The 25378-nt window shown below is 41.1% G+C and overlaps 1 protein-coding gene across 1 annotated transcript; it reads right to left on the bottom strand.

Moving 5' to 3' along the window:
- Positions 1-6707: 6707 nt before the first annotated feature.
- On the bottom strand, positions 6708-16450 carry adssl (adenylosuccinate synthase, like). Its single transcript, XM_026182527.2, has 13 exons — positions 16154-16450; positions 15574-15676; positions 15008-15076; positions 11378-11428; positions 11236-11302; positions 11005-11112; positions 10492-10573; positions 9730-9856; positions 9472-9626; positions 8934-9058; positions 8697-8794; positions 7620-7769; positions 6708-7507 (listed from the first exon to the last, which is right to left on the bottom strand). Exons 1-13 carry the CDS (start codon positions 16385-16387, stop codon positions 7455-7457), a joined length of 1422 nt encoding a protein of 473 aa, XP_026038312.1. The 5' UTR covers positions 16388-16450; the 3' UTR covers positions 6708-7454.
- Positions 16451-25378: the final 8928 nt, after the last annotated feature.

Raw genomic sequence — 25378 nt, 5'->3', positions numbered from 1 at the left:
ACGCAGCAGAAGATACTCAGTCAAACTGACTTTATATAGATAGTGAGGGAGTGAACTGAAGTGAGACAGAGAGAGAGAGAAGGCGGAGATGGTGGTGAAGCTAGACTCAGCTTGTTCAGTGTCTTTTTTAAAGATTTCAGATGTGCCGCATGCACATGATGCAGTTTGGATCGTTTGCTTTATTTTGTCATTTTAACGTTTCTCCTGTGCATGAGCATGTTACAGAAGAACCTCTGCTGAAATCCCACGTTTTGCAAAGCTACCTCTGTATCTCTGTGGGATCAATGTTTAAGATTTATTGCCATCTGATTGGTGTTACTCTGCAAACTCTGCAGCGGGAAGCCAGCTCAGCCACCCTTCACCCAACCCTCAATAACCTGTCTTCCTCACAAGCAAGAACTGCTGCTGTTCCCTCTGTGTGTGTGTTTACAGGGTTGGGGATACGGTTTCTTTCTAAGAAAACTAAGTGAACTTTCAGACATCCAGAGTAACATTCAGCTCAACACATTGCTGTTGCAGATTTACGAGTCCTGGAGTTATATTATACATCGCCCCAAATCAGGAAGATGGGTGTTATAGGTGATTTATTACACTCATTTCCAGCTCTATACTTTTATTCTTGGTATCTGAAAGAGTAGCTTTGGATGATTTACTAATACCGGGCCTTGGTGTAGCTCCTCAGCTTACCAGTTTGGACAGTGGCTAACTTTCTTCTGATTGGCTGCCCCTCGCAAACAGAAGGCTTAAGTGACAGATAGGTGTGGCTAAGATGACTATATTAGGGATGATAACCATTCTCACTGACATCATATGCATAGAGATGGGGGAAAAAATGTTGGAGTGCTTACTTGCACCTTGTAGTTTGAAAAACTGAGCATGTTCATTATGAGCTTCTGTCTCTGAAATATTATTATTATTATTATTATTATTATTAATGACAGAAAGTTCCAGCAAAGCATAATAGGTTCCGTTTAAATTTGAATACATCTGCAGAAAGTTTTGTTTGCCTCTGTTTCAGCTTTTCACTTTGCCATCTTCCCAAATTTAGAGAGTACTCATCAAAGGCTTGGAGAGATCTACTCATTCGACTTTATTTCCTTTATGTTTTTGTAATTTTTTTACAGAACAATACTGAAGATATCAAGACACAAAAAGCACCCATGGAAACACAAAAACAATAAATAAATCTTCACAGTGCCTTACCCTGGAACAGTTTTCCATTAGCTGGAGTCTTTTGTAAGGTCCACATGTGTATTAACTACATGCTAAACAAGCACATTTTTGCTCACTTCAACATGTCACTTAATGTCAATTAAGTCTTGTGCGTTCATCAGAATCGACCCGGAAAGACTCCAGTCTGGGCCACTGGCCCATTCTTAGGAAAACATTAAGGAGGGCATTTATTTTGGACGTTTTACTGTATTTTTACAGGTTTTACAGCCATTGCTACTGATACTGATACAGACCACTCCCCTGGGCATTACCACACTATACCAACCAGAACTACAGATGTATTGCTTACAATTTAAGCTCAGAGAGTCATGATGACAGATTTCTTTCATTGAGTCAAGCAGAATTTCTTTATGTGGAAAAACTGAGACATACCATTGCACTTATTTGTCTTACATTAAGATATCTGAAGGATTAAATGCGTAGTTAAACTTGATAAAGAAAAGAAAGTTTCAATGTTCAGGCCCACTTAAGATCAAAATGGGCTCCCATGACGCTTTGCTAAAGACACTTGATTTATTCAGAACTCAAGGCCATTGAAAGCAATTTCCTGAATGTAACATCCCACAAAGTTTGTAGAAAAAAATTGCTTTGTGGGAACATTATTCTTCAACAGTGCACAACTTGAGTTTCTGGAAGAGCTATTTTACCAAGAAGCAGAGTGCTGGAGAGCTGGCAATCCCAAATGACATGGTTAGGGATGGGTTGGGCCACAGATTGCAGGAAAAGCAGCCAACTTGTGCTCAGGGTGTGTGGGAAACCACGTGAAGTAACAATCTGTTGTAAAAAAAGTGAACAGGTATTTGAAGAATCAAATACCTTAAACATTTTTGTTTTAACGTGATCTTTATGCAGTCTAAGCAGTTTTATGTATTTAAAAAAAAAACTATATTTCAACTAATAGTTTTGATGTTGACACCGCTTTGAAATGTGGAAAATGTCCAGAAAATTATATGACAGCATAAAGTGTCTTAATGAAGCGCTGAGCTATCAGAACAGCTTCAGTGTGTTTTGAGAAGGATTATTTGGAATTGTGCTGGAGAAATTTATCACCGTTCATTCAAAAGATATTCCTTTTATTGGCGTCTTAATGAAGTCGGTGGGGAGAACTGTTTAACTGGATGTTAATTATTTTTAAAAAATGTCCCATAAGTGTTAAAGTGGGTTGAGATTTGTTAACAGACCATTTCATGCTCTGTAAATAACTCAGTGACCACTCTTACCTAACGCTTGGAGGCACTGCCATCCTGGAAACGATCACTCTCATCTGGATAAAAGTGTCAAAGTGACCAGAACCTTATTTAATCATCTAACACTAAATCTGATGAACGGTTTTGCTGTTTTTCACACAGGAGGACATGAAGATTGTTTTCACCGGTTGGGCAGTTAAGATTACCACTCAACAATTAATCCAACACATCTATAATCCTACACTTCTAATTCATTTTAACCAGAAGTCTAAAGTACGTTATCATAAGAAATTTAGGGACAGATTCACTGCGATCTTTCCACCTCCATTTTCCAGGGTTAGGCTGAGGGTTCCTTTGAAATAGTAATTCAGCTGATCCTACACAGGTTGAGATACTGCCCTGGCAAAAATTGCCAATTCACCACGGTAGCCAGTCTGCTGAAGTCCCCGACAGCTACAGGTGCAAAAAGCCAAACTTCAGGACAGTTGAACGATGCTGAAGATCCAACCAGACAACAGATCACTGTGCTGCTGTGCGCTAAAGCTGAATTAGGGAAAGAGATTTGAAGAGCTGAGGGTGGGGTGGTGGTGGCGAAAAAACATTTTGGGATTGAGAATATTGGGACTGACCACCTAAGCCAACTGCCGTGGTGGTCAGTGGTGATTGTGTGTACTGCTGTTTCATGTCAACTATTCTTTAGCGAACCTGCTTTTAGTTTGTTTGTTTAAATCAATAAAAGAACAGCTGAGTGAAATGCCTGTCCATTTCTCCTTTTGGTGTGGGCTGATTTTATTAATACTTCTTCAAAGAACTCTGTGACTGGTGTTTGTCTTATTTAAATTGCTTTATTTACTTGCTTATTTACACTGTGTGATTCACAGCAAACAACTGAGGGATGCACTGCAAAAAACATTTGACACATCCAGGATTTCTTGGTGTTAGAACCAAAAACCCCAGTCAGAGTTATGAGTATCAACACGGTGGCATGTTAATCTGAATTTATAAGGTCATTATAGCACTACGTGTGAAAATGTGAAACTTTTAAACGTCAAAGAATAATCGGTTCATTCAGGTCTGTCACTTTATCGCAACTTAATGGGAATGGCTTTAGATTTTTGCCAAACACGCAGAGAATCTGGTGCCTTCACAGATGTGCAGGTTACTCCTGCCATGCATGCAAATGCACGCAATTATGGCTCTTAAACAGTGCAGTAGATGCAGAAAAACCTAATTCCAATGATATTACAGTTGCCTAAAACTAAAAACTACAACTAGATGTAAAAAAAAATATCTTAGCTCACAGATATAACAATAAAAATAAGACTTTTGAAAACTTTTAAATTCAAATGATTTTCAAATACTTGGAAAACTGAAATAAAATAAAAATGTAAAAGAATGTATCATTAGTTTTTGTTTATTTGGTAAAAAATTGTTATTACATGTTATTACATCTATAATAATACCTATGTCTAACGAGCAAACCAACCCAGAGGATGAACTGTAACTTAAACAAACACTATTCAGAAAATATTAAACAAAATAAATTGCAAGGCAACATTTTAGAGTATCTTTAATGTGCAATTTTTAAAATTAAAGTTCCTGGATTCATTTACATTTTACACTGCGCACCACCTTTTTACTAGTTTTGTAGGATGTACATGTTACTGATAAGAAAGTTCGGTGTAATATATGAATCAATGTTAATCAGCGATTACTAAAAGCACACTAAGTAACACCTTAGTCCAGCTGGGTTATCAGTTTAAGCGACAAAAGGATGTGAGTATATATTACAGCATGATAGCAATTCCTTAGACAAGTGCATTATGTTATGTATTCAGATGCATTTGTCTAAGGAGTTTATGCGAAGTGAGATAAGCTTGACAAGTCTGTCTCCATCTTTTCCTGCAGATACTTTGTACTCGATCTGTGCGTGCTGAGCAACAGCACTGGATTTATTACGCGCACTCGCCAAATAAACTGTTAAATGCGTTTAGCTCCTCAATTCAATCTGCGTGAGAGCTGCTGTCTCGTTCTTTCAAAATCTGAACACAGTCCAACTGCAGTGAAACAGGTGTCTTATTACTCCAACTGCATAAATCATGACAGCACGGAGTAAGAAGTGGGTTTACAGGAAAGGGGAAAGAAATGCAGATGCAGAATTCAGTGGTAAACAGAGTTCTGCGAAAATCAGGAGTTGCTCCCCTAAAATGTACCTCCTGCATAAATCATACCTGGAAAAGCTTTTTTTTAACTTTAGGGAGTGACGGAAAAAGCACTCCCAAAATATACTCCTCTGAGAAGTTACGCAGGAATCAAAAATTCATAACAATTCATGTTATTTCTCATAGTTAAAGTCATCATGCGAATAAGTTACTTACTTCTCGCTGACCAGTGCTTATAAGTGTCCTTTCAGTTATATGTGTGATCTGGTAATCTGAAGGTGAATTCATTAAAGGTCCATCCAGCGGGAGAAGTGGAAGCAGGAACCAGGCACAAACATTGGAGGCAACAAACGCTCAAACTGACTGACCTGATGTAAAATGTGCTCCCAATTACATGTAAAAGGAAGGTGGTGGTAAACAAAAGAGAGGGAGGGGAAGGGGGCAGAAAGGAGGAGGACTATGCTGCTATTATGAGCACTTTATTTTCAATTAAGCCTCCTTGCATCTACTGCAAGCTCACTTTCTGGCATTTTTGATGATGCAGGGACTTCTTAGACTGGAAATTGACTGATTAGCAGACGTTTGCAATTTTAGTAATTTAAGGGAAGATGCACTTCCAACGCGCAGAAGTAGGACAAACATCAGCAACAGACTGATGTTTTTCATTTTTTATAGCAGCATCAAGAAATCAAGTCTTCGTGTACTTTTATGTACCGATTGTAAACTGTGGTTCAGGAATTCATCCTTTACCAGCTTGTGAAGTTAAGTATTTAACATATTGTTATGGGTTTAAGTATAATAGAAAACAAAGCAGTGAAATCTGAAACAATCACTCCAACAAATTCATAATTAACTGCATAAATTTATAATTAAATTGTTGAGCCAATAAGAGCACAAGACTACACTGAATTCAAAACTATTTTGTGGTGTTCGGTAGGAAAAATTTGGGGTGATTTGGTGAATTTACTTTTGCCCCTCCCAAAGGCATGGACCACAGTGTGACCAGTGTGTCCAACTTTGAACCAGATAATTTTGTGGTGCCATATGGAGATATAGGCAATGCTATGCAATGCAGCTGACATGCAGACTGAGTCTAACACCACACCCTGGCACTGGACTGGTAGGTAACATTATATGGTGGGTTTCTCTTATAGCTGCATCCACACTGGTAGCGATCCACAGTGCCATGGTGATCAGAGGCCATAGAAAGGAAATGACATTTAGCTATTTAAAAAGAAAACAAAAAAATAGTTGAGATTACTGTTGGTCGTCACTGAAATGACGACCAATGAGAGAACAGAATCCCACTGACATATGACCTGGTAGTTCATTGGTTAGAGGATTATGTAGGCAACCAGAGCCTTCAATGTCCAGTGTTTTCAACAAGAAATTTCACTTATTATGTGGAGGCACCTTTAGGGTTGGGCGGGGCACGGCCCGATGGTTCAGCAGTAAACCCAACCAAAAAAGGAAATATTTTGTAATTGTAAAGTTTAAAGTTACAACAACAACAAGACTTGAAAAAAATAAATAAACACAAACATCAGAAACCTGGTGATTCAGTATTTAAAGTTAAGCTGCTCTTAATGGCAAAATCAATTGTGGGTTGTTGCATCTCCCCATCCGTCTTACTAGTTTTGATACAAGATATTAAGTTTACACACTTTAATCATTTAATTTCCCACCAACAAACACCCCATCATCATCCTGAGATGTCCAATGAGCAGCAGAGAACACCTGTGTGCCTGTTCAGGGCCTTTAACCCATTAGAAAGTCTGAATATCTGGGAAGCCCCAGTACAGTTACACCTCTTATCGATTGGCAAAAGAATCCACTTTACACTCTAATCTAATACCTCCACGTTCTGAAAAGCTTTTAAACTCTAGAGGAAGTCAACTTAAAGAGGGTGCAAACCAAGAAAGATTGAGAGAAAAAATATTTCAGGGTGACAGCGGACTGAAAAATGCATGAAGCTGCTGATAGACTGAGCCTCCTTTCGTCTCTCAGTCTGCTAAAACCATCAGGAATACTGAGATCTGTCCAGAGCAGGTTTTTTGGAATAAAACATGCTTCCAGAAAACAATTCACTGCATTAGGAAAGAAGAAGACTCTCTAAATATCAGGGTTTCCTTTTGTTGACTTTTATTTAATAGCAAGTTGAGTAAGCATCATACAAGATGGACCAAATACATAAAATGATCAACTAACGTAGCAAATCTGTGTGTGGATGTGAAAATGTCTTCAACTAAAGTTGCTTAGTGTCAATTTATGCTTTTTTTTCTCTTTTATTAACAATTGTTTCAAAGCAATACGTCCATTCCAACAATCCCCATAGAGCGCATGTTACAAACTTAATGAGATTGATTCATGTCTGGTCTTGTAAAGTGATCTAAAATTGCTCAATAGAAAAGTTCACAACCACAACATGGCTCACCCTCTAATAACAAAGTCGGAAAATAACCTTTTAAATACAAACGGCTTCCACACCTGTTCATCAGTGGCTCTACAGGTAAAAAAATAACTGCATGGTGAACAGATGTCAAATGAGCTAAATTAGCCTCCAATGTTAAAAATATACTGAGGAATGGCTTCAAGAATAATTGACTTTTTTGTACAAGCTTTTTAAAAATCAAGACCCTCATTAATACGTAGAATCGGTGGAATGCATAAATTATATCTGAAGAATTACCGTGGATGTGTTGGACAAGCAGCAACTGAAAGGCTTCACAGGTACCTTTGCTGGTAAAGTATTCCTACCGGGTAGAGTGTGCATTTTAAACTCTTCTGGTAAACCTATGAAAACCTCAAGGTATCATCTGAGCTGGTGTCGAGGACTGCAGGGGGGAGGCGGGGGAAGCAGAAGACGGAGAGATCAAAACAGTTTGATGATGCTCTCCCTGGACTTGCCGACTCCAACCCACTTCACTGAAATGAGAAGACGCAGGGACCAAAATTCGATTGGCAGGTTTTGGCAAAGCGAACAAAGACGTTGGCTGCAGTTTCCATCCCCATTAAACTAAAGTATCTCTTTACAAACCTGGCACTTGCAGGAAGTCCTCGATGAACCGAATATAATTTTGAGCCTGCACCGGAAGCTCCTCGAAACTCCGAGCCGTCTCCGTGCTGCAGCACCAGCCGGGCAACGTTTCGTATTCCACTTTCACTTGTGTCAAAACGTCCATGTTTGCTGCAAAAGAAGCATCGTTCAGAGAAAAATCGGTCCTGGGAAATCCAGCGCACCGGCCCACAAAAACCCACTGAGCAAAAAGAAATGATAACGTGCTGTTTTTGTGCAGCTCTGGTGCCATTTTAAACAGAGGAGACCCTTCTGATTCATTAACTTCATGATTCAACTTCTTCTATTTGGCAGTACAAACAGAGAGATGAAGACGATAAAGCTGCGTCTGAACAGATTTTGACAAACTCAGGATGTTGCACTTCCTGCTGGGAAAAAAAAAAAGCTGACCCATGTGAAATAAAGACCCCCCCATTCACATGAAACCAGATTCTTTTCAGTAATTATATTTCTGTCAATAAAGCTGGAGTAGGCAACATGTTTCTAGGCATCTCTAACAAAAAGAAGAAGAAAAGAAAAATCTATAATAACTTTTCAGCATATTGTTGTTTAAGTGGTCTGAGTAGGAAATGTGCAAATGTAGCCTGCTAAGGGCCACAGCAGCAGATCAGGTGAATAACAAGCGAGATGTGAGATACAGGCACGATGGATGTAAGCAGAGAGCAGCCACCTCAGAGAGCATTGTTCAAATCCTGTGTGAAGTCAGGAATCAATCTCAACTTCCTTTTATGGAGCACAGTTGTGTTTGTGATTGTCTGGGTGGAGGGGTCTGGATAACTGACCAGCCATAAACAATCAAAGACTTCAAAATGTCACGCGATCAACTGTTAGACTCAAATGTATAAGGATAGCACTATTCTGAAGAATGTGTACATCCTCACATCTTTTCACATTGTTGTGACACTTGTTTCAGAAGTTACTGAGTCACAGAAACACTAAATCCTGACTTTAAGCTCTAAACTGGGCTCAAACTGTTCTTTCGAACCGTTGCATTTATACCATTTTTCTACAGATCTAGAAAACCTGGGAACATCCTACCTGGAAAACTTGGCAGAGGTTGTCCATTAACCTTATATGCCACGGCCACTTTAATCTCAGGCAGCGTGTCCAAAATGTCCAGCTTCGTCAGAGCAATTCTGCAGAAAGAATTTGTGTTCAGCTTTGATCACAACACAAAGAGCACATGGTGAAACTTGCTTCTAAACATAGCAACGATGCCAGTAATTACATCAGCCAGCGAGGGAAATATTCTGAAATCGTTTGAATGTTCCTTACGCAGAGAAGCCATTGACCATGTGGGCATATCTGACCAAAATCAGGTCCAGCCAACCACAACGCCGCCTTCTGCCCGTGGTCACACCGAACTCTCTGCCTCTACTCTGTAACAGATTCCCGGTCTCCTGCGGAGCAAGAAAGAGACACACAAAGTCAGTTTAAAGAGGGGAAAAAAACAATAAATAAATGGGAAGCATATTCCTTGATTTCAAGAGGCAATCACACCAATACTGCTTGCTCTAATAACTTTACTTTGTACAGAAAGTCAGATAAACATATATTCATCTCTAGTAACACCTGCATGCACACTCCACTGTCATGCTCTCTACAGTACCGGGGATTTGCTGTAATCTGGGGGATCTGAATTGACGTAAGTTTGGCCACAATCATGCGTCTGTAACATCAGGTTGGCAGCTGACCACAGAGGCTGAGCAACTGATGATGTTACAGTCCATATTGGACACACAGTAGAAACTGCAGGAAGTAACTAGGATTTTTTTTAAAGCACAAAAAAAACAATTTGTGTCTTTTTACTCACGTTATCCTGTTCTGTTGGAAACGCACCAACACCCACACGGGTGGTGTAAGCTTTGACAACGCCGTACACTCGGCCAACATAGGACGGAGGCACCCCGAGTCCAGTGCATACGCCTCCAACGGTGCAGTTAGAAGATGTCACGAAAGGATACGTGCCTGAACAGAAAAACACCTGTTAATGTGAGGAAGCAACAAAACAAACAAAACACAACACGTCCATCATCTCAACTCAAATATTTAAAAACCTGTAGATGCTCACCAAAGTCAATATCCAGGAGAGCAGCGTTGGCTCCCTCCACCAGGATTTTCTTACTGGGTCCAGTAAGAGCTCTGTGCATGAAGTACACCCCGTCAGTTACCAGAGGACGCAGTCTCTCTGTGTATTCCTGAGAACACACACAAAAATATCACTTGATGAAAATCTATAAGACTTACCTATACTACTAAGTAAATAATCCGTTTATAGTGCTGTCATTGGAAATCATTTTTCTCAGATACATGAAAGTCCAGCAAACATGGCTGAAACCCTGACATCCCCTCCCTGATCGAAACTGGCCACAGCATGACAACAAAAAACTGAACTGTGGATAGATGAAAGTTTACAGAGGTCGGGTCAGACGGTCTCTGTAAGCTGATTTTCTTTGAATAAGTTGACCCTCACAACAAAAGGTTTAAACAGCAGAGGAGTGGGGCTACTCTGCTCACAGCCATGCACAAAGATGTTATGCAGCTATCACACTAATCAAACAAACTGGACGGGACTCAGGCACGGTACATGCTAAGATAGTCAGACTATAGGTATAGGTCCACTATCTTAGCCTTACCCCTGTTAACATCACCTGTGTTTTTCCTGCTATGAATACAATGAATATAAGAACTCCCAGTAACACAGGCAGCTAAATGAAATTCAGCCATCATTAACCTTTACACCTGTGATTTTTCCTCTTGTGATGTAGGCCCAACACCAACACCTGAGCCATATAATACCATGAAATACCTCTATGTGATAAGCAGATCTCACCTTCAACTGTTGCAGTTCGCTGTCGATGTCGACATTAAGGTTTGGGTACATGGTGCGAAAATGTTCCGCCAGCATGCGAAACCTGCAAACCATGACGAGCAGGACAGATTATTAGTTAGACACGTTAATGCATGTTTATGTGGAGCCTGTCTTTATGCAGCTGTGCTTCCACTGATTAGAGTTTTAACCTGACACACAGGAGAGAACGACTACGTTACATAAGGTTTCCATAAAAGCTTTTTCAGCTGTTTTCCATAGATGGGTGCTGCCACCTGCTGGTAGGAGATTGCATAAACTGACAATAACTGGACTAATGTGTTATAACACCTCATGTTTTGTCTGTGAGATGTTCCATTTTTTTAAAATCCTTAAAATGTATGCCTAAACTTGCCATCTGACCAATCTATGATTCAAAATCACTTAAACAGCGTTCCTGTTGGCGGCCACATTATCACGTTATGGTGAGGTGATAAGACTGTGCAACATGAGGTAGAGAAAAAACAAAGCGCTTACTTCTCCTCAAAAACTTTGAAATCTGAGACGAGGTCACAGACTCGCAGACCGTTCCGGGCAGCTTTCGAGGAGTAGGCAGGACCGATGCCCTTCTTAGTGGTCCCTAAACTGGAGCACGAATAAACACAACAAAGTCTATTAGGAAGTGCACACTAAACACAAAGTCATCCCCAGTCTTTAATGCTGTTATACTGCATGCTATTATTAACAGTCATAAAATATTTGATTTACTTTTTCCCTTCTTGCTGCTGCCTCTGCTGCTCCTGGATTCCATCAACAGCTTGATGGAAGTTGAACACTACAGGAGGACAAACGGGACTGTCAATAAGAACACGTGTGTTACTCAAAACTTTGAGGAGAAACTCTTACTCACCGATGTGGGCGCGATCTGAAATCTTTAATCTTTCCTCCCATCCTTGTAATCCTGCACAGGAAACAACGATTCACGTGGTGCAATGTTTTTACTGCAGGAAGCATCTTTTTTCTCTTCTTCTGCATTATTATTGATGCGTGTGCACACACACACACACACAGACTAATAAACATTTGCTTCATGAAAAGCATAAAACCACTGAACTAGTGAGATGTTAAATGTTGAGAGTGAGAGGCGAGACAAGAGCATGGTTACCACTTTACTGTCTCACATCTTCGTTTAACACTCAGTAAACTTTATAGGCCTTTTCCACTCGAACCTACTCGGGTCCGATCTGTTTTCAGGGTTTTCCATTAGGTGCCAGGTACTTTTTTAGTACCTGCTTGGCCGGAGTTTCCAAGCAATCTGAGACAATCCGAAATTGTGACATCAGGCTGCACGCCACCAACTGGCTAGTAAGTGGCATCAGAGTCATGAGAGTGTCTCCTTAATGAAAATCAAAACTGTCATTTTTGAAACCTGACAACAAGTGAAATGGTTACACAGAAGAACACTGATCACAGAGCGTGACAAAAAAACCACAGACTGAGCAGCAGGTATACCATCGCCTCCACGTGCTCCTTTGTTGTGGCATTCGTGTCACATATAAATGACATCACGAGACTCTCGGTTACGTTGCTATAACGACTCCCCGCACATTAAGTGGTACTCAATTGTAATGGAAAATGAGTCGAGCTGAGAAGGTACTAGTGGAAAAGGGGTATTGGTGAACTGAGGACACCCACTGCACTATTTCTTTCTTTCTTTTTTTTATTTATTTCTTTTGTTCTTCCTTGCAGTGTAACTAAAGAAGAACTGGCATATATGTTGCTGCACTTTTATGCATCTTCATATTGCAGCACACCTCTTCTCCCCTTCCTCTGCAGTGGGCAGACTGCAGTCCCTGTAAAATAAATATCTGATGATTTATATAATGAAACAATGCTTGTTTACAATTTTACCGGATTTTGGACAGCCGTTCTTCCTCATTTGCCTTCGAGCATTTCCAAATATTAAGGAAGGGTGAAAATGACTCAGTCTGGTGTGACAAACTGTTTTGAAGGATTTCACACATTCCTTGAGCCTTTTGAACACCTGAGTATTTATCGTAATAGCACACAAACCCAAATTTGTGACTGTCATGACAGATTTACAGTTCCAAACATTGTTCAGTTTTATCCAGTTTAATCATCATAGAGATGCAAAGGAAAAGACTATTTGCTGGAGCTGGAGTTAGTCGAGAAACTGTTTTACTCTTGTTTTATACAGTGGGGCAAAAAAGTATTTAGTCAGCCACCGATTGTGCAAGTTCCCCCACCTAAAATGATGACAGAGGTCAGTAATTTGCACCAGAGGTACACTTCAACTGTGAGAGACAGAATGTGAAAAAAAAATCCATGAATTCACATGGTAGGATTTGTAAAGAATTTATTCGTAAATCAGGGTGGAAAATAAGTATTTGGTCACCTCAAACAAGGAAAATCTCTGGCTCTCACAGACCTGTAACGTCTTCTGTAAGAAGCTTTTCTGTCCCCCACTCGTTACCTGTATGAATGGCACCTGTTTGAACTCATCATCTGTATAAAAGACACCTGTCCACAGCCTCAAACAGTCAGACTCCAAACTCCGCCATGGCCAAGACCAAAGAGCTTTCGAAGGACACCAGGAAAAGTATTGTAGACCTGCACCAGACTGGGAAGAGTGAATCTACAATAGGCAAGCAGCTTGGTGTGAAAAAATCAACTGTGGGAGCAATCATCAGAAAATGGAAGACATACAAGACCACTGATAATCTCCCTCGATCTGGGGCTCCACGCAAGATCTCATCCCGTGGGGTCAAAATGATCATGAGAACGGTGAGCAAAGATCCCAGAACCACACGGGGAGACCTGGTGAATGACCTGCAGAGAGCTGGGACCAAAGTAACAAAAGTCACCATCAGTAACACACTACAACGGCAGGGAATCAAATCCCGCAGTGCCAGACGTGTTCCGCTGCTGAAGCCAGTGCATGTCCAGGCCCGTCTGAAGTTTGCCAGAGAGCACATGGATGATACAGCAGAGGATTGGGAGAATGTCATGTGGTCAGATGAAACCAAAGTAGAACTTTTTGGTATAAACTCAACTCGTCGTGTTTGGAGGAAGACGAATACTGAGTTGCATCCCAAGAACACCATACCTACTGTGAAGCATGGGGGTGGAAACATCATGCTATGGGGCTGTTTTTCTGCCAAGGGGACAGGACGACTGATCCGTGTTAAGGACAGAATGAATGGGGCCATGTATCGTGAGATTTTGAGCCAAAACCTCCTTCCATCAGTGAGAACTTTGAAGATGAAACGAGGCTGGGTCTTCCAACATGACAATGATCCAAAACACACCGCCCGGGCAACAAAGGAGTGGCTCCGTAAGAAGCATTTGAAAGTCCTGGAGTGGCCTAGCCAGTCTCCAGACCTCAACCCCATAGAAAATCTGTGGCGGGAGTTGAAAGTCCGTGTTGCTCGGCGACAGCCCCAAAACATCACTGCTCTCGAGAAGATCTGCATGGAGGAATGGGCCAAAATACCAGCTACTGTGTGTGCAAACCTGGTAAAGACCTATAGTAAACGTTTGACCTCTGTTATTGCCAACAAAGGTTATGTTACAAAGTATTGAGTTGTATTTTTGTTATTGACCAAATACTTATTTTCCACCCTGATTTACGAATAAATTCTTTACAAATCCTACCATGTGGATTCATGGATTTTTTTTTTTCACATTCTGTCTCTCACAGTTGAAGTGTACCTCTGGTGCAAATTACTGACCTCTGTCATCATTTTAGGTGGGGGAACTTCCACAATCGGTGGCTGACTAAATACTTTTTTGCCCCACTGTAGTTGTGGTGCAAACACTCTTTCAATACAGTCAGAAGACATTCAACACACATGTTCACTGCACTATTTCTGAAACGCTGTCAGCCAGTTTGGAGCCTCCTAATTTCAATAAGCTCTAAATGTTTTCAGATCTGTTAGGAAGGCCAGTTTTATCTCCCAGCCTCTTGATACGAAAGCCATGCTGCTGGAATACATGCAGCATGTGCTTTTGCAGCATCTTGCTTCAACATCCAAGGCCTTTCCTGAGAAATCTCATTTAATGCTGATCTTATTCAGCATTAAATAGGGAGAGATACTCATACCATCACAGATATCAGCTTATTATCAAATGATGGCATTCCTTGTGTATCTGCAATTTTGAAAACTGGCAAATGTTACAAAAAAATAAAAAAAAATCACTCTGGGAAGCAGTTTTTATAGCCAGAAATGTTACTAATTAACATAGCTGGTTGTGAAATAAGCAAGTTAATTAGTACAATGTTGTTTTTAATATTACACAACACCATCTCACCGTTTCAGATCCAAAATAAATCCAAAAACAAAGATATATAAGGGTTCGTCTCACTCTTATTTATTTATTTTTTAAATATTATATAATGCCATTTTACAATACGTCCCAGTTTTGTTTTAATAATACAAATATCTTTTTTTTTTTTTGGGGGGGGGGGGGGGGGGTGTAAATCTACCCTGAAATGATCCTTTATGCTGTGACACTGTACCTTTGCCTTTACGCAGATTCTTTTCGGCCTCCTCAAACAGTCCCGGCAGGTGTATCACCACTCCGTTACCTGTAAGGTGAAACTGAACTTTTAACAAGCCTCGCATAACTCATCTTATACACTTTAGCATCAAGTGTTCCAGTGTGGGAAACAAACTGCTCATGTTTTCCCTCAGCTTTTGTTTGGATGACATCTCAGTGCACCCCTCTCCCAGTTTCCTGTTTTTACAGTAAGCCTACTGGAAACAAAAGCTATTAAAAGCATGACATCCAAACAAAACATACAATAAAGAGATGAGGAATGAAGCACAACAGCACACTGTACATGGTTTAATTCCTGTGGCTGTAAAACTGCACTGACTAGGAGGTCTTTTTATTATCTAGACGAGCCTTAATAACACAGGATCTGGGTAATGTCCTTAACAGCGTGAAACAGACGGACTGATAAGACTGTCTGCCTGTCTGCGTATGACGTTCACTCTGATAAAGGTGATTATTAATGCGTTATAGCATCTTCATCACGCTTCACCATCAGCGAGACTTTCAAAACTCAAGGCTCGCCCTTACCAATGAATGAGATGGCCTTCTTGTTGAGCACCCCACTGGGCAGCAGATGGAAGTCGTACTCCACAGAATCCACAACCACGGTGTGACCTGCATTGTTTCCTCCCTGTGAACACAACATAACATCCATAACCTGCTCACAGCATAAGACCGATACAATGTTGTGTTGTGGTAAAACATGTTCAGTGTGAACAAAGGGTTAAAAGCTCCTGTTCCTGTAGGCGCTGTGTGGCTTTAACAAAGTAAACAATAGCACTTTTATTCGTAGGTGCGTCATTCCATTATATAATGTCATGTTCACGGTCATTTGTCTAACTCTGTAAAACTGTATGGATTTCGAAGCACCACATTAGATTACAAACGACAGTACTTAGGTAGTAGTGCTCGTTAGCGCCACAGCAGCTCTACATCCGGGGAGGTCAGCCAAGGTTGTTGACGTCGGTCATGAATATTTAACTGCAGCTAAACGGTGACGAGGCTCTCCATAGCCCCGCGTTATATTCACAACAAGCCCAAGAAAAGTGTAAGAAGTGGTGTGTTTAAGGGTAAAAGGTGACAAAAGATCGACAGCGTAGCTTGGTACCTGGCACCTGCACACAATATCCGCATCCATGGCGAGTAAGTCCACTACTTTGCCTTTTCCTTCGTCTCCCCACTGCGCTCCGAGCACGACGGTCACTTTGTTCTGCGGCTCCTTCGGAGTCCTGAGTGGGTGCTCCTGCGGGACACCCTCCCGCGGTCGCTTAACGACCGGCTCCCCGTTCAGGGACGTGCTCTCCCGACCGTTAACGTTAGCCATGCTGCTTTCGGATGCCATGCTGCTGCCCCTCTTCCCGCAAACCGGAAAATCGTATTGGCGCGTTCTCTCGTCTACGGGAAGTGCTCGACTTCCGCTTTACGGGACATCCTCTTTTAGCTTTACTTTTTCTTCCCCCTGAAAATAAAACATACGTGTTCACACATAATTATTATCAGTATCTATCATGTCAATTTATGCTGACTAACTGCTATATAAACGCCTTGTCGGTCAGTTAAATTGTTTTTTTTTGGTGTCTAATTTAAAAGTAACACACTCACTGATCTCCACTTCCGCTATCAAAGGTTTTTTTTTTCAACATTCGTGATTTTCTTTTTAGTGTATTCTGTTTTTTTTTTTTTACTTTACTTTTATTGTATTTAACTCATCAGTTGGTAATTTGAGTAATAAATTAAAGTTCCCTTTTAAAACTGCAATAGAGAGCAATTCAGTCAGAGGCACAGCAGAGGGCACCAGTGAGCAAGTCATCTGAGAACACTGAAAGACTAAATTAATTATTTACGTTGTTGCACTGTCAGTATCTACGAAGCTGTGTTTTTAAAAGAAGAAAAACGCAATAATAAATCTAAAAATATACAGCAAACCTAGGTTCCTATTTTTGTTCTATAAAGACAGTACATGCATGTGTCTGATCTGCCACAGGGAAACTTACATTGTTGAAATAATAAATAAATAAAATCGCGCCAACGTTGGTTTGATGTCAGGAAGGATAGCTGGACGTTATCCACAATAAAATCTTACACATATGTTTAAGAGATAGCATATTGTGTTGGCTCAGTGTGACTGCTGTCAGAAAATATTGGAAATTACGTGCGCTGCTTGCTTCATTCCTTAAGTCAAAATGGCGGATGTTGTAAAGTGGCTCGTTGTGCTGTGACTTCCCAAAGACTAATATAGAGGTATTTTACTACAACAGAGAGTAATACAGAAGTTTACAGCACGAAATTCACACTGGATTCATTTTAGCCTGTGTCACAATTCCCCCCTCATATAAGCCACCCCAAAAGAGCAGGAGTTCACTGATCAACCACCACATTCAGACTCTAATATTGTAAAGACCCCCACACCTTGCTGTGGTGCTTGGCACAGACCCTTTGGATCCTTATGTTGTGGGGTGGGGACTGTGTGGACTGAGCTAGTTCCAGCAGGTCTCACAAAAGCTCGCTCAGAATCTGGAGAGTTTGTAGGTCGTGAGTCGATTTCTTTTTGCGCCCTGCTGCTGGGGGATGGCTCTGTTGGGGAGTGCATGATTGTCAGGATAGTCTGCAACACTGTGGTAGTAGGCACTCCAGCTCATGTCACTGTTAGTTTCTTGCTGCACATATCAGTTCAACTATCAACAGAAACAAATGGGTGCACTGAAGTTTATTTTCTGGAGTACAAGTTTAAATACTTCCATATATTTTAAATATATATATTCATTTTGCACAGTTAGTCCAATACTCTACTACTGCAGATGTAGCCATTTTCATTTTATTGATGTAAGTGAAGTATTTAAAAAGAAAAAACTATAATATATGCTTGTTGGAATTTATACGTGTCAGTATTTATCTCTTGCTGAAGTGTTAGGCACCATGTGAGGTTAGTATAACTGTAATTTGCTGGCAATATGCTTGCATAACGGCAATAAAGATCATTAATCTTCCCACATCTGTCTTATCTGTGCAACACTGTGCAGCACAGGGACAACAACATTTCTTTTAAGCAGGAATTTCTCTGATCATCACTGCATCATAACCCCCTGATAAAAACAGGCAGAGCTGATGGTAGCTTACCTTTTTACCTCAGTTAAAGTCAAACAAGACTCCTCCTGCACTGCCTCACACTGTATTATGAGGAGCAGTCGAAGATGGCTGAATGTCATGAACACACAAACTCTCTGATAAGAATTCATTGTGTTTTATTTATTAAAAATATCCAATACAACATTTAAGAGTTCCACAAACATGCAACATATTTAAAACGGTGCATTCAAAAAGTGAACATCCTTTGTTTAAGGATGATTGTTATAATAATGCATTTGCCTGGAGGTTGTATTTTAATTAAGAGGACATTATATAGCTCCCTGCCACATTATATATTATGAAGACATTCATTATATAATTTCCAATATGGAAATCACTGATTTATGACAGGTTTTTTAGTAGGGTTAAATTTATCTGCACTACTTGTTGCCAGTTTAATTTACAGGCATGCAGACACATCAGGTTCTGCACTGGTCCAGTGTCACATCAGCACTTTTGCACTGAGCTTACTTCCTCTTTGCAGTTAGTATCATTGTCCTGTAATGATAAGTAGATCATAAATATATTCGTGCAATATGCTGGCGCACTTTCAGGGTGAGCTCGTCATTTACAATTTCACTGTTTGAGGTTACAGGTGGTTATTTGAATAGACCATCAGTGCAAAATGAGAGACTCGCTGAGCAACACAATAAGGCTTTATTCACCGTATATGCTTTTCTTCAGCAATGCCATCTTTAAAAAAAAAAAAAAAATCACAAAAAAGTCACAGTTTATTTATTAGTGAAGGCACGTGGGAGATAAAACCATTGTGTACCTGTACACGCTCAGCAGGACGAACGCGGCAGTGGCCTACAGAACTGACAGGCAGAGGCTGGAAATCACTGGCTGTCAATTCATAGGTCATCACCTTGTGCCCCATCTCTCTTTAGCTACATATCGATCTTTCAAAGATGCAGTAACCCACACTCACAAAAAAAGCAGAATGGAAAATAAAAGCAATTGCGTGCTGGCTTCTTGTCGTCTTTGGTAGATCTCTGCAAGTAACAGCACCTCCACTGGAACTGACACAGCTTCCACATGGAGTTGCTGTTACATCCAGCAAGCACCAGAAGGCTCGTCGCCGATGATAAACAGCACGAGGCTGATGAACAAACCTGTCTTTGGATCAGGGTCCAGTTTATTGAAGAGGAGAGAAGCACCAAAAGAGAGCCCAGAGGTGGACTCAGCATTTGGACTCGGAGGCAGCTGCTTTAGTAAGAGAGGAGTCTCCTCTTGCAAGTGACTTTGACCTGGCAATTTCCTCCTCCCAGTTTTTATAACCTGAAGTAAACGGCATCATTGCTCACGCTGCTCCAACAGCATGTCCAAAGGGCCAAGGCCTGTAGAGATAACACAGATTTTATGGCAGCTGTCAACATGAGGGCTTTCAATGTGTGAGTAAAAGGGTGTGTCTGACCTGTGTACCTGCTATCCTAGCATTTCCTGCTTGCGCCTAAATGAGTCTTCTAATAACTATCAAGTTCTTACTAAGTAATTATGAGGATAAATCTCAAACGTCAGATTACCCAGTTTGACTTTAATCAAGTTGGTTTTAGGTCTTGTAGTAAACGTAAGTAAAAGTAAGTTTCTTTTTCACCCTGCCTTGTTCAGCTTGCAGGGTTATGTCTGTGTAGACTTTGCCTTGTAGTAAAACTGCACAGAAAAAAGAAAAGAAAAGAAAAACAGAACAATAAAGCAATTCAAAGACCAGCAGTTACACTTAGACCAGCTGCTGTTCTTGTACTTGGTTTGTTTTAATTGTTTTGAACGAATCAATCAGACTGCACTAAATTGCTTTCAAGCAGACACATTAGCATTCATTTGAAAACAGCACGTGTTTCTTCTGATCACTGATCCAAACAACGATCCAGTGCTTACACTACATTTAGTTATGTTCTGAAGGTATAAACGTAGGAAGGATGAAGCTGGGTCTTGCCTGGTCATTGCTTGGTTTTGTTTTGTTATTGTGACTGAAAAAACAAACAAAAAATAAGTCATACTCACCTTCTCGCTCAACGGGGCGCAGTGGATTTCGCAGAGGAGGCCAAAGGTTTGAGCAGCAGGGTGTCGTGACACACAGAGCCAGCGCTGGGAGCAGCAGAAAGCGGGTTACAGCCAAGACGAGTAGAAACTCAGCACACGGGACCGACACAGGTGAAGTCACACCTTCGTGGATACTGACAGTGCATGGTTTGGTTTTTTAAGACGTAAATGTCAGCAGTGACAGCAGAGAAATGGCAACGAAGCAGAGCGGCCAGTTTATGAGATCAGGAGTTGGTGCAAAGTTAATTATTATACTCGCAGTCAATATTTAACAGGCCCAGCGCCCGGCCCCTCTGTCCAACATCCTGATTCCATACTGAGTGGCACGGAGGGTAGGGCCAGTGTCAAGCACATCTCTTTTGTCGCCCTGCACAAAATATGTATTCACTGCCTCAAATGGCCTGCGAAATAAAATAAAAAACGAAACCCTCAGAGAACTGGGCTTTCTCTGAGTTTGAAAAAGCTCAGCTCTTGTGAGCCTCTATCTTAAAGGATTGTTTTAACAATAGCAGTAGTAACAATAATAGGATGGGGTGCAATGTACATTTACTGTTTTTCTCATACATGCATACAAACACACACACCTAAGCACACTTAGTGGAATAAGCAGTAATGTAGCTGAGAAGTATGAAGCAATAGCAAGAGGAATCAAAATACTGTGGAGTGTAGCAACAGAGCCAGGCTGAACAACAGGACAGTAAAAGGCTGATTAAGCAGTGCATTAAAGATTGGAAGAGGGCACTTTGATGCATTGGAGAAAAACAGCACGACATGTGACACAAAGCACTGATACTAAAAGTAGCACACAGCGATGCTTTAAAGTAGCTGCTCAACACGTGCCAGTACAACCACATCTCTGAATGAGGTTGAGATATTGTGTAAAAGTGGTACTGCATTCAACGTAAAAACAGCACAAAGACAATTGAATTTGGTTCACTTTAATTCGTCTCAGATGTTGTTCCTGGGATCTGCTGAGCTAGGCGAGTGGCTTCAGCAGATCCCAGAAGAGTGCAGTGCCCTCAAGCTCCCAGGCCTCCGGTGGAGGACCTGAGCTTGAAAGGATAAAGACCGGCTGCAAGGCCGAAAGGGGAAATCTTTTTTCATGAAATATATATAGCACCAAACCAGTGCCTCGGATTACTTTAATTTGTAAAGTAAGGATCTTACCCCAACAATCAGACGATCCTCAGTGAGTAAGCACTTGGCGACAGCGGGAAGGAAAAACTCCCTTTTAACAGGAAGAAACCTCTGTTTGTAGTGGCTGTCCTGAAATGCCACGTTTTTCTGAAAAACAAAGAAGCTGTTCATCCGTTCAGCTCAGACATACACGTCTATATCTTGATAAATATATGTATACAAAAATATTAATAACTAAAAAATACATTTGCTGAAATTAAGAGGCTTGAGCCGTGTGTGACATGGTTAACTGTCAATATCTAATGCTTTCCCAGTGTCTCGTTGCCCTCGTCACAACGTTTCTCGAATGTGATGCTTGAATGAAAGTCAAAATGACCTTTTATACTTTTCCCTCAGCAGTTAAATGTTGCGCTATATGGTCTAAATGCAGAGTTTAAATAATGCAAAGCACTGTTTTTACTTCAGTTACACACTGTCCCGGATCTTTTCAAAGACAGGCTTGTAAGTCACACTCACGTCCCCTGCATTTTTGCATCCATCTTTACTTGATTAATGACTTAATACCTTTTATGACATCTAACAAGGGAAAACAATCTTGTTATGGTTACCAATCAGATCCATATTAACGCCTAGTGATGATCAGCAGGAAAAGCAGCTGGTGCTCTGCTGTTTTTCTCCTCCTTTCACGGGAGCCACTGTTTTAATGTTCCCACTATGCAAAACAGCGCAAACTCCCTGAAAAAAGTAAAAGCAAATGTGTATCAATCATCTTTTATTTTAAGTAATGGCATTTTGTGCCTCTTTTATTCATGCACTTGGCCTATCTTATCGCAGACATTCAAGAGATTGCTCCACCTGAGTGCAGAGTCCAGTGTCTCTAAGAGGGAGAATATGTGCACAGCATTAATCTTCCACATTGATAAGTCGTTTCTTGTTCCTCTGAATCGACTTTGGTCATAATCATTTGAGGTGCAATTTAAAGCAGATAGCGACATCAGTTTACTGGGCATAAAATGATCTCACGTACAAGGTCACATGCAGAATCTTAGCTGAGATTGGTGTGGTGAGGACAGTGATCTCACTTCAGAAATGATTGACTCCATCGGGGTTATTGATGTTCTTTCAATTGTGCCAGTTTTTCTTACGAATATGTCAGATTTTAAAAGAAAATACGTAGCTCTGGGTTCGAATGTCTCCTTTTGATTTGTTTTCTCTATGTTAAATCTGGACTAGGTTTTACAGTTTGATATCTTGCTTTAGGTTAATTACCCTCAGAGTTTTGCTGGACTTTGGTTGACTTGTGCCAAACATGTGACAATCCCCGGAACAGCCGGAGAACTGCACGAAAAGGTTCTGAAAACCTATTGCTTATTTATCTCCCTACTATGACTCACAGTTTCTCTTATGTTCCAGAGTTTAGCTTATTTATGCTTCTTATCTGTGTACTTCCTGCTCCTTTGGAAGGTGGCAAAGCTCAGTTGGACAAAGGCGACATCTGCTACTTCAGTGGCCCAATCAGGGTTTGAAACAGCATTCGAATGAAATCAGATTAGCGTTTATGGCCTGTTTGACCATTGCCCACCAAATCTGATCAAATCTCGCCACAAAGATCTAGATTAGTGATACACTCCTAAAACAGAACACCCAGTGCACACTGTGTACTGCTCTAACTATACTATATGTTTTTAAAAGCTGACTGATGCTCATTTAGTCATTAATATTTAATGATACTTTAAGTGGCTTCAAAAGTGTTGAAGGTCTTGAATGAACTTGGATTATTTGATAACAGATTTTTAAACCTAAAGAATGCACATGTAAAGAATAATGTATTCTAATTATTTTTATTATATTTATTTGTTGATTCGGTGCATGCTATATCTAGACTGCATACGAAGATGGTGACCACTTCTTGGTCTAAAAAATGAAGCCATTAGCTTTGAATTGCCTCAAACCTGCCTTTTTTGTAAATGGCCAGGAGGGGGCGACTCTTCTGGTTGCGACATTTGTGACCTCAGTAAACTCTACGTTGACTTCATGGACTCAGTCCATTCATCCATCCATCCATCCATCCATCCATCCATTCATCCATCCATCCATCCGTTTTCCTCTGCTTATCTGGGGTTGGGTCATGGGGACAGCAGCCTAAGCAAAGAAGCCAAGACCTCCCTCTCCCTGGCCAACACCTCCAGCTTGTCCAGAGGAATACCAAGACATTCCCAGGCCAGCCGAAATATATAACCTCTTTCCAGTGTAGCTTGGGTCTGCCCTCGGTACAGCGTCTACATCACTGCAGCCGCAGCACCAATCCATCTGTCGATCTCCCGCTCACCTCACTTGTGAACAAGACCCGAGATATTTAAGCTCCTCCACTCGGGGTGGAAACTTGTCCCGACGCAGAGTGGGCTGAGAACCATTGCCTCAGATTTTCAGGTGCTGATTTTCATTCCCACCACTTCACACTTGGCTGCGAACCACTCCAGCGTGAGTTGGAGGCCACCACCTGATAAAGCCAACAGAACAACATCATCTGCAAAAGGCAGAGATTAGATTCTGAGACCACCCAAGTGGAATCCTTCCACTACTTGGCTACACCTAGTAATTCTGTCCCTGGTGAAGTCCAACACCCACCGAGAACGACTCTGACTTATTGCCGGCTATGTTGACCATGCTCTTGCAACAGTTGTGTAAGGATCAAATGGCTCATAGCAACTTCCACACCAGGCACCAACCACCTTGTGGCTGCAGCTCAGTGCAGCAGATTAAGCAATTTAATGTGGTCCATTAAGACTCAATGTCCCTTTGAATTGCTTTGACAGCTTTTCAAAGAGACGTTGAAGGAAAGAGTTGCCAGGGGAAAGAGTTGAAGATCTTGCAGACTGGGGCGTCTAGCGTTCTCAGCACACCCTCACTATGCATTTAGCCGCCACAGATCTGTTGAACAGAACATCAGAAATTAATCTATTTTAACAGTAGAGGATCATGTGATGTCTCCTGACATCTCATGAAAACAATCAGAAAATTCTGAAATAATAATGTATAATTTTATTTAATTATAGTTATAATAATTTATGCAGAGGTATTTCCATTCAGACAGACTGCAGAGAGCATTTTTTTGCTCCTGTCCAGTTTTCCAAAATCCCAACTGCATAGTGCCAAATGTAGACGATGCTGTGGGCCAGAAGAGGAAAGGGAGTGACGGCTGTACCACACACTTTTTGACTGTGCACCCATCTGACAGCAGACGCTCTCTGCAGGTAGACAGGTGCACACTTCCACCCCTGAACCATGATTACCCCATGAGAAGTAACCTTAATTACAAGAAGTTGTATTCTGACATTTAGTGCCCTCTATTGGTGACCAGCATGCTGTGCACGAGAAAAAAAACAGGCCTCTGGCTCAGATTACCTTCCTGAGCTGAAACCATTATGTTTTCATGAGAGCAGGGAGCCATTACACTGAATGACACACTTCAACTTGTGCATTTTACTTGGACGTGTGATAAAGTTTCCATTCATAAACGTGACGCCAGCTGCACACTACGAAGGACGCTGCCTTTAAAACTCATCGCCTCTTGTTTCTCAAAGTACTTCTCGCCTCGGTGTCCTCGACCCTCACGTCTGAATCCAATCAAATGGGAGAGACCTCTCATTTCCTTTTCATCCTGCTGTGTTATTGAGACAAAATGTCTTCTGTATTCATGAAGGGAGCCTTCATAACCCATCTCCCTGAGGCTTGATGAAATCTTTCTCCTCTTAAACTAGATGCGCCTCTTCGTGCTCATCCCCGTCTATTTATTTTCTTGCGTAAATCTGTAATTTAGTCCTCCGCCTCCGTGGCCTTTTCTGGTAAAGTGTTTTTGCACTAGCCTGAATGCTTTTTATCTGGGGGCGGGTAAAAAAAAGTCAAGCAGACTTTTCTATTTAACAGTGATGCTTTGTCTTGTAATTCATTTGGCCTGGGAAGCAGCTGTCATGGCCAATAACATCCCATAAGAGCTTCTAGATCGGATGAAAATGTTCCAAGAGGA

Source organism: Astatotilapia calliptera, chromosome 10, assembly GCF_964374335.1.
Source record: "Astatotilapia calliptera chromosome 10, fAstCal68.1, whole genome shotgun sequence".
NCBI classification, from domain to species: Eukaryota; Metazoa; Chordata; class Actinopteri; order Cichliformes; family Cichlidae; genus Astatotilapia; species Astatotilapia calliptera.
The sequence above is the reverse complement of the archived record's forward strand: the minus strand, read 5'-3'. Positions and strand labels throughout refer to the sequence as shown.